This window comes from Euprymna scolopes, chromosome 44 (assembly GCF_053919585.1).
Source record: "Euprymna scolopes isolate OS-2025 chromosome 44, ASM5391958v1, whole genome shotgun sequence".
NCBI lineage: Eukaryota > Metazoa > Mollusca > Cephalopoda > Sepiida > Sepiolidae > Euprymna > Euprymna scolopes.
This window is the reverse complement of record NC_136525.1, coordinates 51,448,358-51,464,082: the sequence shown is the minus strand read 5'-3', so window position 1 is coordinate 51,464,082 and position 15,725 is coordinate 51,448,358. Positions and strand designations below refer to the sequence as shown.

At 34.3% G+C, this 15,725-nt stretch overlaps 1 protein-coding gene across 2 annotated transcripts in view; it reads right to left on the bottom strand.

The window, feature by feature from the left end:
* Positions 1-7,980: 7,980 nt before the first annotated feature.
* The window catches only part of LOC145268836 (neuronal acetylcholine receptor subunit alpha-4-like), a 156,834-nt gene continuing 149,089 nt past the window's right edge, over positions 7,981-15,725 (bottom strand). For both annotated transcript variants that reach the window (XM_080124502.1, XM_080124503.1), the window contains 2 exons: positions 10,071-10,186; positions 7,981-9,203 (listed from right to left, as the gene is read on the bottom strand). In XM_080124502.1, the coding sequence (XP_079980628.1) occupies positions 8,016-9,203; positions 10,071-10,186 (1,304 nt within the window). In that variant the 3' untranslated portion in view covers positions 7,981-8,015. The remainder of the gene's footprint in view (positions 9,204-10,070; positions 10,187-15,725) is intronic.

The window sequence follows — 15,725 nt, the reverse complement described above, 5'->3', positions numbered from 1 at the left end:
CGGTAAATGCACACATTTCTATTACATTAAATAGTGTTTTCCTTTACACAATGGGTACTGAATGTTTGCTTAAATTAAATGAAAAAAGTTACATTTTATTTTCATTTTCTATTTAAAAAGCCATTATTAACATGTGGAGAGTGTTTTTTTTATTATTCTGTACTTTCAACTAACAATTTCATTTAAAAGATGATATATCAAAATTTGAATTTAACTATAATAAGGATTATGATACCTGTTCAGTGCATATTTACCTATAATTATGACCAACCACTTATAATTCAGTAACTGTAATTTAAAAAAAAAATAACAATTATAATAAACAGAACGACTCATAGAAATCTATCTATATTCTTTTTTCATTTTAATATACTTTCATAGAAATGCTTCTGTTATGTAAAAAAAAAAACTATTTTCTTTATGCCACAAGTGTCACGCTCATACATGAATTCCATAGCTAATATAACGTACTGACCCAACGGGTCACGGGTGGTCTAGTATATTTATAAATGTACATATATATATATATTTAGCATATATATCATTATAAACATCGAAATGAATACGTCAATATTACTTATATACACATATGTGTGTGTGTGTGTGCGTGTGTTTGTGTATGTGTATGTTTGTGTGTGTATGTGTGTGTGTGAGAGTATTAGACAAACCAGAATCAAACATCGATTTATTTGGCAGATTATATATATATATATATATATATATATATATATATATATATATATATATATATATATATATATATATATAAAGCTGAATTGATTATACTTACATTCGCTTAGGGGTCACTTAACTGATCTTATCGGCGGGCGTCATTCTGTCAATTCGTAGGCTAAGCACTACAATTCCCGTCTTTCTTTTTTTCGATTAGTCATAGCCTATTTTTTTTTTAAACAACAACCTGAGAAACAGATGTAAGGGCCTTTGACCTCTTTAAGTCACCAGGTCACTTCATTATATTATAGCCCATTGCGATTTTATTTTTTTCGGGGGCGGGGGGGGATACGTATATTTCGGAAAGGTTTTCCAACTACCGTCCTCGAACTCTTGAAGATTTGCCAAAAAAGGATCAAAGAGGAAATCGATACGGATAATCGGGGAGACAACACGGATAGCCATGTGGAACATCCGGAAACGATTCCATCAATGTATTACCGATAGCGGTTGCCATTTATATATATATATATATATATATATATATATATATATATATATATATATATATATATATATATATTTGTTGTAACCTATTAAATTTCGTAACCCTTTAAAGTTTTTACCATTATATTTTAAAGCATTAAAATTTAAACCATTATTTTTTTTTACGATTAATTATAGATAAATTCATAAAACAGTACTTTTGATTGATATAATCATACGATCGTGGTAATTTTATATCGATTCGACATGTAAGTGATCCATAATCCAACTATATATATATATATATACATTTATATGTATACATATATATATATATACATGTATATATATACACATTTATATATATATACATTTATATATATATACATTTATATATATATATACATTTATATATATATATGCACTTATATATATTTATATATAAACATATACACATTTATATATATACATTTATATATATACACACACATATATATATGTGTGTGTGTGTGTGTGTGTGGCTGTGTGACTGTGTGTGTGCGTACTTGTTTATATTATGTATGCATTCGTTTCCACTCAATTGTATGGGTGGGTGAATAAGCAGATTTGTCAATTTCAACCAATCATCGATCTTCGTCTGTCGTCCTTCAAAATAGGTGGGTGCCCGCTGGCAGGCCGACACCCACGGGGAGGCGATTTTAGGAGGAGCTGAGTAAGGGGGATTTTTTTTTTTCGTTTTGCTGTGTGAACTATTAAAGTTTCACGATAATTCTCATTTTTTTCAGTTTTTTTCGTGTTTAGGGGTAATAGTGTATTTTCTTCTCTCATTTTTTTTTGTTGTTGTAAATATCAAGATCATTTCACTTTTGGGCTTCCGTAGAATTCGTTTTTCTTTTCAAACGTTTTTTTTTTAACAAAAAAAAAAAAACAAAAACAAAAAAAACAAACAAAAAAATGGACAAAGAAAGAAAGAAACAAACCAAGGAATAAATTTTTTTTTCTTCTCCCGGGAAAGGACCCTATGGAGGTGAGGGAAGTTGGTAGTATAATTTCGGCGTGGCATATGTATCACTATTGATATCAGTTGTTCTATATATATATATATATATATATATATATATATATATATATATATATATATATATATATATATATATATATATGACAAACCAGAATCAAACATCGATTTTTAGGGAGACAATTATCGATGTTTTTCGTCTCTTTGTATTGAAAAGTGGCAGGGCATTTTTCCTTCTTTATTTTTTTCCGTTAAATATAAATGGTTTTATCTTTTCAATCCCTTATTTATTGTCTGGTAGTGTCAATCTTTTTTGAATCGAGAGAGGGAGAGTTAGGATGTCGGCGAGGCGCAGCAATTCCTTCGTTTCATTTTATCCGGATTTCTTTCTAGACTTCATTTCTGATCTTTACCTTTTCGCTCATCATTCATTAAATCATATATATATATATATATATATATATATATATATATATATATATATATATATACATATATATATACATTTATATATATATATATATATATATATATATATACATATATATATACATTTATATATATACATATATATATAAATATATATAAATATATATAAATATATATATATATAAATATATTTATATACAAATATGTGTATATATATGTTATATATATGTATATATATACAAATATGTGTATATATATAAGTATATATATACATATATATACACATATTTGTATATAAATATATTTGTATATATATATATGTATATATATATGTATATATATCTATATATGTTTATACAGTAATATATATATATACATATTTGTATATAAATATATTTGTATATATATGTATATATACGTATAAATATATCTATGTATGTTTATATATATATATATATATATATTTGTGAATATTAATTATTGCGACATTGTCTCAAAGTAATACATGTTGATATATGTTGTTGTTTTTTTGACTTAAACTTAAACAAAAATTGCGACTTATCATCAACGTCCTTCTGTCTGTGATATTTTATCGTACTTCTCTATAAAAAAAAAAATATAAAAAACATAACGGCCATCTGTCTTCCTCTCCTGAAACCAATCTTTTCTTCTTTTTTTTGTTTTTGTTTTTGTCAGTGCTTTTTTTTTCTTGGATTTCAACAATGGCATCCTGAGGTTTTCTTTTTTCCCTCCCCAAATATTTCCAAGGATAGTTCTTACCTATCTGGGAACGTACAAACGGTAATTTCTTCCATCATGAAATAAATAAATAAATAAATAAGAAAAAAGAGTCAGTACAATTCGACTGTATCATGTGAGAAATCATCGGACTCAGACCCTATAATGTTAATAATAATAATAATAATAATAATAATAGGAATATCCCACACTCAATAGCTATATTTGTTTTTATTTATCTAAAATTCCTTCTTGCTATTGCTTACAGAATCTAGTCAAGTTAAATTCCTAAAACGTCATTTTACCACATTTATCATTGAATTGCATTTTTCTCTTTTAAACAAATCTAATTTTGGTTGCATAATAATAATAATAATAATAATAATAATAATAATAATAATAATAATAATAATAATAATAATAATAATAATAATATCCCACACCCAATAGCTAAACTATTCCACGTCTAATAAACTACATCACATATTAGGTGGGTTCCCTTTATTTATATTTAAGGGTTACTGTGTGTGGTGTAGTTTATTAGTTGCTAAGTTGGTTAATATGAAGTGGGTTTTAAAGAAGAAGGTGGACTCCCTCTATCGTGCTAGAAAACTACTTACGCCTGAAAGAATCCTGTACCTCTACAAGGCCATCATTCGCCCATGTATGGAGTACTGCTGTCATATTTGGGCTAGTGCTCGAGATTAAAGGTTTTGCAAATGAAGTCAAAGATAGCTTCGTAGCTGGGTTCGAATCTCCCGACCGGTAGCAATTGTCATCTCCTACACTGTTCATAGCGCAAGCATTAAACACTAGTATCTCTAAGTATAAAAAATAATTATTATTTATATATTTGTAAATACGCCTGAAAGTATCCTGTACCTCTACAAGGCAACCATTTGCCCATGCATAGAGTATTGTTGTCACATTTGGGCTGGTGCATCTGCTGCTAGTCTCTCACTCCTGGATAAGGTCCAAAAGAGAGTCGCCAACCTAATAGGTCCTGAACTGTCATCTAAGCTTCAGCTTCTGTCCCATCGACGAAATGTAGCATCCCTCTGCCTGTTTTATAAGTATTTTTATGGTGGATGCTCTGACGAACTACAAGCACTTGTACCCCCTCGACGAAAATACCCCCGACAAACCCGACAAGCAGCATAGTCCCACCCCTACACAGTTGAGAAGCCTTTTACTCTAATAGCTTCTTCCCTAGAACTGCAGGACATCGGAATTCTCTTTCGGTTTCCAGCTTCCCCAACTTTACTTACACGCAGACGTTCAAGTGTAATGTGATCAAACATCTTGCCGCTAAACTCCCTACATAGTACACCTGGAACTTAGGTCCCTGATAGTAGCCCCCTACATCAAAGTGGCAATATACCTTGTTTGGGGTGAAAATGTAATAAAAAATAAGGACCCTTAATATTTCACAAGAACCCCCCCCCTCCACAGCATCCAATAAACTACACCACAAACTGTTACCGCTAAATTTGAACAGATCTTTGAAATAGAAAATTATGCAGCATCCATTATCAACATTTGTATTTCTGTAAACAGAAAAGCCATCTTAACGTACAGTCCGCCTTCACAGCAACGGTACCTTTTTCAAAAGGAATATCTGAGCTGTTTCACCGATAAGATTACCGGTGATTTCGTTTTGAACTCCATTCTTAGATTTGTTTCCATGAATCGCTGATTATTTTAATGGATTTTTAAGAGCCTTTTAAATGGTAAATCCACCTCCATGAAACCATCCTACGTCTCTCTCTCTATATACATTGTACGTCTCTATATATAATATATAACAGTTTTGAAATAAATAATTTATATATATATATATATATATATATATATATATATATATATACATATATATATATATATATTTTGTGTACGGAAAGTTGTTAGTTGAGACAGATCATTGGTACCGTCGGTTTCAAGCCCGATAATAAGGCCCGTTTAAGGTATCCTTATCAAGCTCTCTTCAGCCAATATTCGACGAGAGATATTAGAGACGAATATTGGCTGAAGAGAGCTTGATAAGGATACCTTAAACGGGCCTTATTATCGGGCTTGAAACCGACGGTACCAATGATCTGTCTCAACTAACAACTTTCTGTACATAAAATACAAATACGCTCTTAAAATTTGGATTTTCCTCTTAATTGAGCACTCTGCTGGAATTCTTTTTCAAAAAAAAAAAAAAAAACTAATCATATATATATATATATATATATATATATATATATATATATATATATATATTCTTAACGTTGGCTGTATGATATCTTTTATCTATTAGTCCTATGAGTTTTAAATAACATTAAATGTATTTACTTTAGCAATTATAATTAAAATATTTTACTTAACCAAATATAATTAAAATTTACTTTAACAAATAAATTAGAATATTTTACTTAATAAAATATAATTAAAATATTTTACTTTACCAAATGTAATTAAATTTTGTTACTTAGCAAATGCAATTAAAGTTTTTGTTATTTAACCAAATATAATTCAAATTGTTTTCTTTAGCAAATATAATAAATATTTTTTACGCCAGTAAATATAATTAAAATATTTTACTTTAACAAATATAATTAATCTTTTACTTAATCAGATATAATTAAAAAAATTTACACTCGCAATTATAATTAATTTTTTTTACTTCAGCATATATGTGCTGATAAACAAAAACATTGCGCTGTTTGCCTTTCAGTTCCTCTGATGATATAGGCCATTGTTGAAAATCCATGGATTAAGGAAATAAATATAATTCTCTCCCGTTTCAAACAATAAATTCTTAACTTGAATAAATAATTAACAGAATTTAACTTTAATACCAACGCTTTTATTTTGTTGTTTATATATTGAGCTTACGCCTTTTGCTTGGATCGTCTTGTAAATATTATCTCACCGTAATGTTCAATACAATGATCTCTTATTTAACTCATATATATATATATATATATATATATATATATATATATATATATATATATATATATATATATATATATATAGCGTATGAAGCGATGCTCTTTGTGTAAACAAATTGAGCTTAGGTACTTTGGAGAATGTCAAAACATTGTTAATTCCCTGTCCGCAAAGAAGCAGTCGTATAGCGCAACGATTAGAAGATCCGACTGTCGTATGGGCGATCGGGTTTCGATCCTGGCTTGAGGTAGTTGCTGTTCGAGCCTCACTGATGAGCTGTGAGAAAGCGAAACAGTACTGTATGTGGATGACTATATATATAGTGTATCGATATTTAAGGTTTACATAAATAAATCTAAAAAGTATCTCCTGCTCTATTCATTAAAATAAATTATGAATAAAATAAATAAATAAATAATAATAATAATAATAATAATAATAATAATGAATTATTATAGTCAGCCCCTTTAAGAAAATCGTTTCTTATCGTTGAGCACTTTACGGTTAAAATAAAGTCGATCACTTTTGTTCGCACGCGCAGATAATAATGTAATAACCATTAAATCACTCTGCAGACGTTAAGAAATTTAAAAAATAAATTTTTAATTTCAATGACATTTCTCGCGGTTAAGACTGACCGAGAAGGTTTGTTCATTCTTAATAGAGTAAGACATGACTTCGTTGCTGGGTTCGAATCTCCCGACCGGCAGTAATCGTGTCACCCTGCACTGATGATTCCCGAAAACGTGATACACTAGTGTCTCTAGGTATTTAAAAAAATTATTATAGTATATATATATATATATATATATATATATATATATATATATATATATATATATACCACAACACTATATATATATATATATATATATATACTACAACACTATATATATATATATATATATATGTGTGTGTGTGTGTGTGTGTGTGTGTGTTGTAGTTTCCTAAAGGTAAATCCACTGAAATTCAGATGTTTATAAAATAGTGCTCACTGACAAGCGGAGCGTAAATTATAGTATATAATTATTTATACAAACAATATATGCATGCATGTTTCTGCTGAAACCATATTTAAATCAAAGGAATCGCAGCAGAAACATGTATGCATATATGTAGCCAATAATGTTTGCATAAATAAATATTATCCACACACACACACACACACACACACACACACACACACACACACACACACACATATATATATATATATATATATATATATATATATATATATATATATATATGTTATAATAGTTACGTTTTCTTTAGTTCCCAGATAGGTAAACTGCATCCTTGGTAATTTTTTTTCATCAATTGGCCAGTTAAGAGGGCGGTAGAAGATTGTTTTTGGACATTTGCAGTTTTTTGAAAACAATAAAAAAATAACCCTGGCAATAATATTCGGCTTCTTCGCCCTCCCCTTCTCCCCCAAACCGTTTTGGACATAATTATTGTTGGGAGTTGGGGGATTTGAACGGCGCAGAGGGTTGGGAGGTGTATTGGTAGATCTTTGTTCGCTTAGGTGCCATTGTGTTCCGCAAGTCTTCTTTTCTTGGTATATTTAAAAAAAAAAAAAAAAAGCAGAAAAGGAAGCTCTTAAAAAAAAAGGAAAATTGTTTTTGTATATATATATATATATATATATATATATATATATATATATATATATATATATATATAGTTAGTTAGTTAGTGTCTTTGTCTCAAAGATAGCGTTTTTGTTAGTGTATCATTCCCCGCTACCTGTCCGGAGCGTGACCGGTACCACTATGAGCGAGATCGAGATGACGATGACATAGAAAAAAAAGAAAAGGCGGTCAAATATTAGAGCCACCGCCTTCCATTCCCTCGAAAGTTTTTCCTTCCGGTCAGATTCGGCCAGGCGCGTCATGCTATCGTTAACGAACTTCCGGATAGCTTTCACGTCGCGTTCAATCTGTATAAGTTCCTTCTTCTTCATAAGGTTTTCACTCCCACTGGCAGCGCTGTCTGTACCCCCGCCGCTACTGCGTCCGCCCCGGCTCTCCCGACTCTCTCGGCTCTCCCGCTCCCGCCCGCTTCCCCCACCTCGTACACGAACCTCTCCCCCACTTCTCACTTCGGCACGTCCTTCCCGCACTTCGGCCCTCACGTCACTTCCCCTCACTTCTGTTCTCACTTCCGTTCTCACTTCTCCTCCTCTCATCTCTCCGCTTCCCGATCGCGAGTCTCCGCCGCCGATTATTTCCCCCGTACTTCCGTAGTACGTGCCTCCCCCTCCTCCCTCTCCTCCTCCGCCTCCTCCCCCTTTCCCGCTTCCACTGCAGACTTTCTCGCCTCCGCCATGTTGGTGGTGGTGATGATGATGGTGACGGTGATGATGGTGCGGGTGGTGGTGATGGTGATGGCCACTGCCCGCCACGGCGTTCCCCTCGTCGCCGGACACCTGGCGGTGGTGGCTGCAAAGCCTTTGTCCTCTCTCCAAGCTGCTGCCTCGGCTCGAACTGCTACCCCGGTCGCCCCTGCAACCTTCGCCTGGCTCGCGTCCCCTCGTGATGATCATACCACCGCCACCGGCCCCTCCGTGGTCACCACCACTTCCACCGCTTCTGCCGCCGCCGCCTCGGGTGCCACCTGAACCGGGCACCCCGACGCCGACCACGCTGTCCCCACCTCTGACGATAACCACCCCACCGCCACCCCGGACGATGGGAACTCCGCCACCACTGCCACCACCAACCTTGGCGTGTTCGCGGGGACAATCCCTCCAGCCGTCGGCCATCCAATTCGTCTCAGCATCGACCCCAACAAAGTGGTTCCCATTGACCGTAGCACGAGTCTGATTCTCTGGGGCAGTTTTTGCCTGCTCCTCTGGGGCGAGATCCGTAACTGCTAGCTTGTTCATGAAGAAAACTTTGGCGAACACCTCGAATGCTAGCTGGAAAATACAAACGAAAGACAAAAACAAATTAGCAACATTATAATTTTGTTTTATGGAAAACGCAAAAATAATCTCGGGCAATGCCGATTCAGTACAGCTAGTACCTCTAAAAAACCGTAAAGATATATTAATCTGATTATACTGATAGAGCAAATCCAAACTATATAACGGGGGGGGGGTTGAAGCATGAAAAACGATGTTACTTTTGGTATTTAATATTTTTATTGTTATTTTTCATATTTAAAGCAGACCTCTGCTGTTGGTCACAAAAATTATCGAAATGAAAAAGAAAAAAAAGAAAGCCGTATATATATATATATATATATATATATATATATATATATATATATATATATATATATATATGCGATTACTTCATTTAATCACATGAATTAATATACGAAGATAAATTTTATGCGTACAATTTTCAGTATTTACTTCAACAGTGCTCAATACGTATGTAGAGCTAGGTAGTAAGTTATGAAAATATATATGGCTATTAAGCTACACAGAATATTCTGCGTTTCATTCTCGTGAGAATTCGTAAGGCCTGACGATGAGTTCTCACGAGAATGAAACGCGGAATATTCTGTATAGCTTAATTGCCATATATATATTTTCGTAACTTACTGTGTTGCTTAATGGGCATATAATTTTCATAACCTTACTATATATAAATATATATATATATATATATATATATATATAGTCATCCATATACAGTACTGTTTCGCTGTATCACAGCTCATCAGTACGGATAGACAGGCAACTGCCTCAAGCCAGGATCGAAACCCGACCGCCCAAATGACAGTCAAGGCTTCACACCTTTGCGCTATACGTCATGTATAATAGAAGTTTACTTACGGTTCTCAGGAATTGTGGCACCTCCCCCCTGGGTCCATAAAAGGCCATGTTGACAACGAGGACGTTTAAGAAGGAAGACAAGGTGATAATGACCATGTTAAAGCAGTAATAAATACCTGGAAAGAGAAGGAGAGAGAGAACGCACATAAGATAGAGTGAGGAAGAAAGAGAGGGCGACAAAAAGGGACAGAAAATAGGAAGAAGAGAGAAAGAGAGAGAGAGAGAGAGAGAGAGAGAGGGAGAGAGAAAGTTAAGAGAGAAAGAGAGAGTGAAAGAATTAAAAGACAGATAGAAAAAGAGCAATAGAGAGAAGCAGAAGGAAAGGGAAAGAGAAGGACATTATACATATTTACAATATATATATATACGCACACACACACGCGCGTGCGCGCGCACACACACACACACACACACACACATATATATATATATATATATATATGCTATTTATTCTGATGAGTTAAGGGCATAATAGATTCACTGATTGATGTAATAATTACGTGATTGATTTTGCGCTACGAAACAGATACTGTCAAGAATTGTATAAGTCAACTGAATAAAATGAATAAATTATAAGATGGTCAACATCATGAATTTTGGAATATAACTTTTTGCCATTTATTCTCTCTTTGGATATATATATATATATATATATATATTTATTTATTAATGTTGACAAGAAAGTTCTTGCAGAATTTTAAATTTTGATTTCAAATAACGTATTTTCAAACAAGTTGTCGTTATAACTTTACTTTATATATCATTTTAAAGAAGGTTTTTCGCTCTATCAAATCGTTTAAATTACGATCGTATTAAAACAATTAAGTCTTCTTTTTAAAAAGTTTAATACAAGATGGAAAAAAAAGCAAATTCGCACAATTTTCTCATTTCAATTCAAGCTAGGCCGAAAAGCTGCTGAAACAGCTCACGGTATTAACAATCGTACAGCATAATGGTGGTTTAAAAAATTTTGTGGCTCCCGACGAGAGTCTTGAAGACGATGAGCTAGGTGGTCGGCCATCAGATGTTGACGATGATCAATTAAGAACCTTAGTCGAAGCCAATTCAACTATTCCAGAATTTGTTCCTGAATTACACATAACGTATACGACGATTTAAAACCACTTGAGATAGATCGGAAAGACAAAAAAACTTGATAAGCATACGACAACCAAAAGAAACACCTTTATAAAGTGTCAACCCGTTTCTCGATCAGGTTGTGAATTGCGATGAACAAGTTGGTTCTTTACAACCGGCGACACTCAGCTCAATGGTTAGACGCTGAAGAAGCTTCGCGACACTGTCTGAAGCCAGAGTTGCACCAAGAGAAGGTTATGCTGATGTTTGGTAATTTGCAACCGGTCTCATCCCTTCCTTTTTTTTAATGCAGGAAAGATCATTACGGCGGAGAAGTACTGTCAATAAATGGATGAAATGCACCAGAAACTTCGACAACAACACCCAGCATTAGTCAACAGAAAAGGCCCAGTACTCGTCCACAACAGTGGTTGACCGCACGTTGCTAAACTGACCCTGCAGAAGTTGAACAAATTGGGCTACGAAACTCTGCCTCATCCGCCATACTCTCCAGACTTCTCACCCACCGATTACCATTTTTTTCAAGCATCTCGAAAACTTTCTGCGTGTGAAATGTTCAAAAAATCTAAGCGATATAAAAAAAACGCCTTCAGCGACTTCATCGCAATCAAAGCGCAAGATTTTTTACGTTGCTGGCATAAATGCGCTTGTTTTGCGTCGGCAAAAGTGTGTTGATTCTGACGGCGCTTATTTCGATCAATAAATTTTTGTGTGAGCCGAGATATCTCCCTGGTGCTATCAGAGCAGCCTGTGTGAAGATATTGGCTTCCTGAGACGAAATGCACCTAACTTTGACGCCTTTTGTTTTCCTACCCCCTTTTGCAAAACTTAATTATGTTCTGAAACCCCCCCCCCACCTTTTCCTTCTTTTTTTCCTTCTTCTCATTTCCCCTTTCTCTTTCTATCTCCTTCACTTCCTGACTGGTTTCCTAACTTAAAATGTACCAAACATTAATACTGTAACGCTTTTCCCTCCCCTCATAGCAAAACTCATTCATGTTCTGCAGGGCAGAGAACAAAAACGATAAAATCCACTTTAAGACAACCAAACCAAACGTTACAAACTAGCGATTGAAGAAACAAAAAGTTTGAAGAATAAAAACCTTCTACAAAATAACTGGATGCCACATGAATACTATTTTCAAAATAACTGGATTCGGCATTAAATAAGCCGAAAAGGGTTGCTATGCCGTAAAACAGATACCCAAACCAAACCAAGATTTGTTCATCTGGATTTAAATGTTAAAAACAGCAATAATTTTCATGTCAACCTGATTTATATATATATATATATATATATATATATATATATATATATATATATATATATATATATATATATAAACACACAGAGAGAAAGAGAGAGAGAGAGAGAGATGGGAGAGAGAGAGAGGGCGAAAGAGATAAAAGGAGGGAGAAAGAGATAGACAAAAATAAAAAAAAGAAACATTGAACGAGTACAGGAGAGACAGAGAAAGAAAGGGATGAGGAAAAAGAGAAAGAGAAAAAGAGAGACAACGAAAGAGAAAGAGAGAGAAAGAGAGAGAAAGAAAGGGAGAGAGAGAAAGAGAGGGAGAGAAAGAGAGAGAGAGAGAAAGAGAGAGAAAGAGAAAGAGAGAAAGAGAGAGAGAGAGAGAGAGAAGAAGGGAGGGGAAGCGAAAAAGCGGAAAATAGAAAGCGCTACGAATAAACGTGGAGAGAAAAAGAACGCGAAATAAAGTTAAAAGGGGAATACACGGTGGAACGATAGAGCTGATATCTATTCAATGTAGCCGCCTTCAGCCTCAAACCGCCACGATGCGGGTCCGAAACTGGGAGCATGCCTTTTCCACAAACGCCGTCGAGAGTTCGGCGAATACTCAGCGGACGTTGTGTGAGGTCATGTTGGTGATGTTCTGGACATATGACTAAACGAAGTAGTCCAGTAGGTCCAGATCGGGGGAGAAGGGGGGGGCACTTATCACCACTTATCAAGGCCCGGGAGCCACTCAGGGATAAGGTTATTGCAAGTACATTACGTTAGTGTGGAGATTTGATGAAGTGTTTACTTAAGGGGGCCGTTCATTAGGAATTTGTTAACATTGGACTTGAAGACATCCAAGTTGTAGTCCGGTGGGAAGCAGGCAGACGGAACAGAGTTCCACAGGCGTGCAGTTCTAAGAAAGAAGCTTTGTTCATGGAATCCGCGTTTTGATTTAGGCACAGATATAGAGTGGGGGAAATTTTTCACAGTAGATTCGGCTAGACGGGTGTTTTTCGTGAAAGATTGGCGAGGGGGGGGGCAGAGATTGGAGTTCAGACGAGCACCTGCCATGGAAATAACGATAAAACAAGGATAGGCTCGCAACGTCTCTTCTGTGGGAGAGAGGTTGCAGGGTAGAGAAAAGGGCTTCCCCCACTAAGCCACGAAGTCTATTTTGTACTCTGTCAAGGCAGGATAGGCTGTTTTTAGCAGCTCCTGCCCAGATATGGCAACAGCATTCCATCCTTGGACGTACTTGGCTTTTAAGCCAAGCCTGAGTTGCTTTTGGACTTGTGGACTGGTGTCGAGTGCTGCTGCCACCTTCAGGATCTGCCAGCGACCACCTGCTTGCAATAGGGGATCACCATACTCTTCAGCACATCCATCTTTGGTGTTGACTTTCAAGCTGACTTTGAAAATGGGAGGTAGCATGATGTGGCCCTCACTTGAAACCACACCAAAAATCATAACCTTGGCCGGAAACTTAGTTGAGCTATGTTCTCAAACGTTGAACCATCCGGATTTGCATTTTAAGGGCGCTGGCAATGGTCCTGTTTTCATAACTTTGATCAGTAGAGATCATGAGTTGTACAGCGGCGCATCTCCGATCTCGCTCGTTGAACATTGTGACACTTTCAGACATGATAGAAGGCTACTATCGCTGTTGGGATTTTTACATAGTTGGTCAACTAGTAGATAGCCTGCATAATAAATAAATAAATAAATAAATAAATAAAATAAATGAATAAAATGTTAAAAAAATAAATAAATAAAAAATTACAATAAGAAAACCGGAAATGGTATCATGTTTTCTTTTCTACGGCGACAATTTTATCGTACAAAGAGAAATGGAGGAGAGTGAGAAATATACGAAAAATGTAACTAAGAAGAAAAAGGAAAGGAAAAGAGAGGGAAATATTAATAGAGATAGAGAAAAAAGAAAAGAGAGGAAAAAAACAAACAAAAACAAAACAAAACAAACAAACAAACAAAAAACAAACAAACCAACGAAAAAGAGACATGAATACTATTTTCAAAATAACTGGATTCGGCATTAAATAAGCCGAAAAGGGTTGATATGCCGTAAAACAGATACCCAAACCAAACTAAAATTTGTTCATTTGAATTTAAATGTTAAAAACAGCAATAATTTTCATGTCAACCTGATTATATATATATATATATATATGTATATATATATATATATATATATATATATATACATGATTTTCAGAATGTGAGAGATTGTATATAATAAATTCCACAGCCAAACAACATCGCAGCCCACAAGAGCCATGACAGTCAAAGAACCGGAAGTCCAAGACTCAAGTTTCACCCTCATTTGGGCTCATCAGTTAGACACATCCGAACTATATATATATATATATATATATATATATATATATATATATATATAAATTTAAAGGAGATTAGAACAATAGTCTAAAGAGCTAAGTGTATTTTAATGTAACAGTGAAATTACTAGTTTAATTAAAATACAGGAAATAGAAAGTGCTCGTTGTAATTTAGATATATAATAAGCTAAATTTTTAAATTTTTAAATTTTTAAATTTTAAATTGTAAATCACATTACTTAATATGTATGTATATATATATATATATATATATATATATATATATATATATATATATGTAAACACACACATAACTGAGAAGAAAAAGGAAAGAAAAAGAGAGGGAAATATTAATAGAGATAGAGAAAAAAGAAAAGAGAGAAAAAAAACAAAAAACAAAAACAAAACAAATAAACAAACCAACAAAAAGCAAACAAACGAAAAAGAGAAAATGAGAGATAGAGATGCAAAAATGTAATAGCGTAAAAAGTGCTTATCCAGAATGCGACCCAATTTTCAGCAACTTCAGATCGGCGTCGTCTGACATGGTTAGATAAGCAGCCTTTAAAAGAGAACGACGCGAAGACAACCAGATAATAATTTCATAATTTCTGTCCTTGATAAGCGACTACAACTCATGCTCTCTACCGATCCAAGTTACGACAACAGGACCATTGCCAGCACCCTCAAAATACGAATCCGGACGGTTAAACGAGCGAGGGTACAGCTCAAAGCATTGGACGACCTACGATTACCCTTTTTTTTTTTTCATTTTTCTTAAACTTTTCTTCTAGGGGATGGGACATCTAACCAGATATCTGACATTTACCCCTATTTTAGTGAGTCCAACCAAGAGATCTTTTCAGGATTCTAGCCGTCCCTTTCAGTGCAATCGTTTGTATTTCACTTGCACTTGGTTCACCGGGTATGCTTGCTATGTACTTTTTAAAGTTCTTTTTC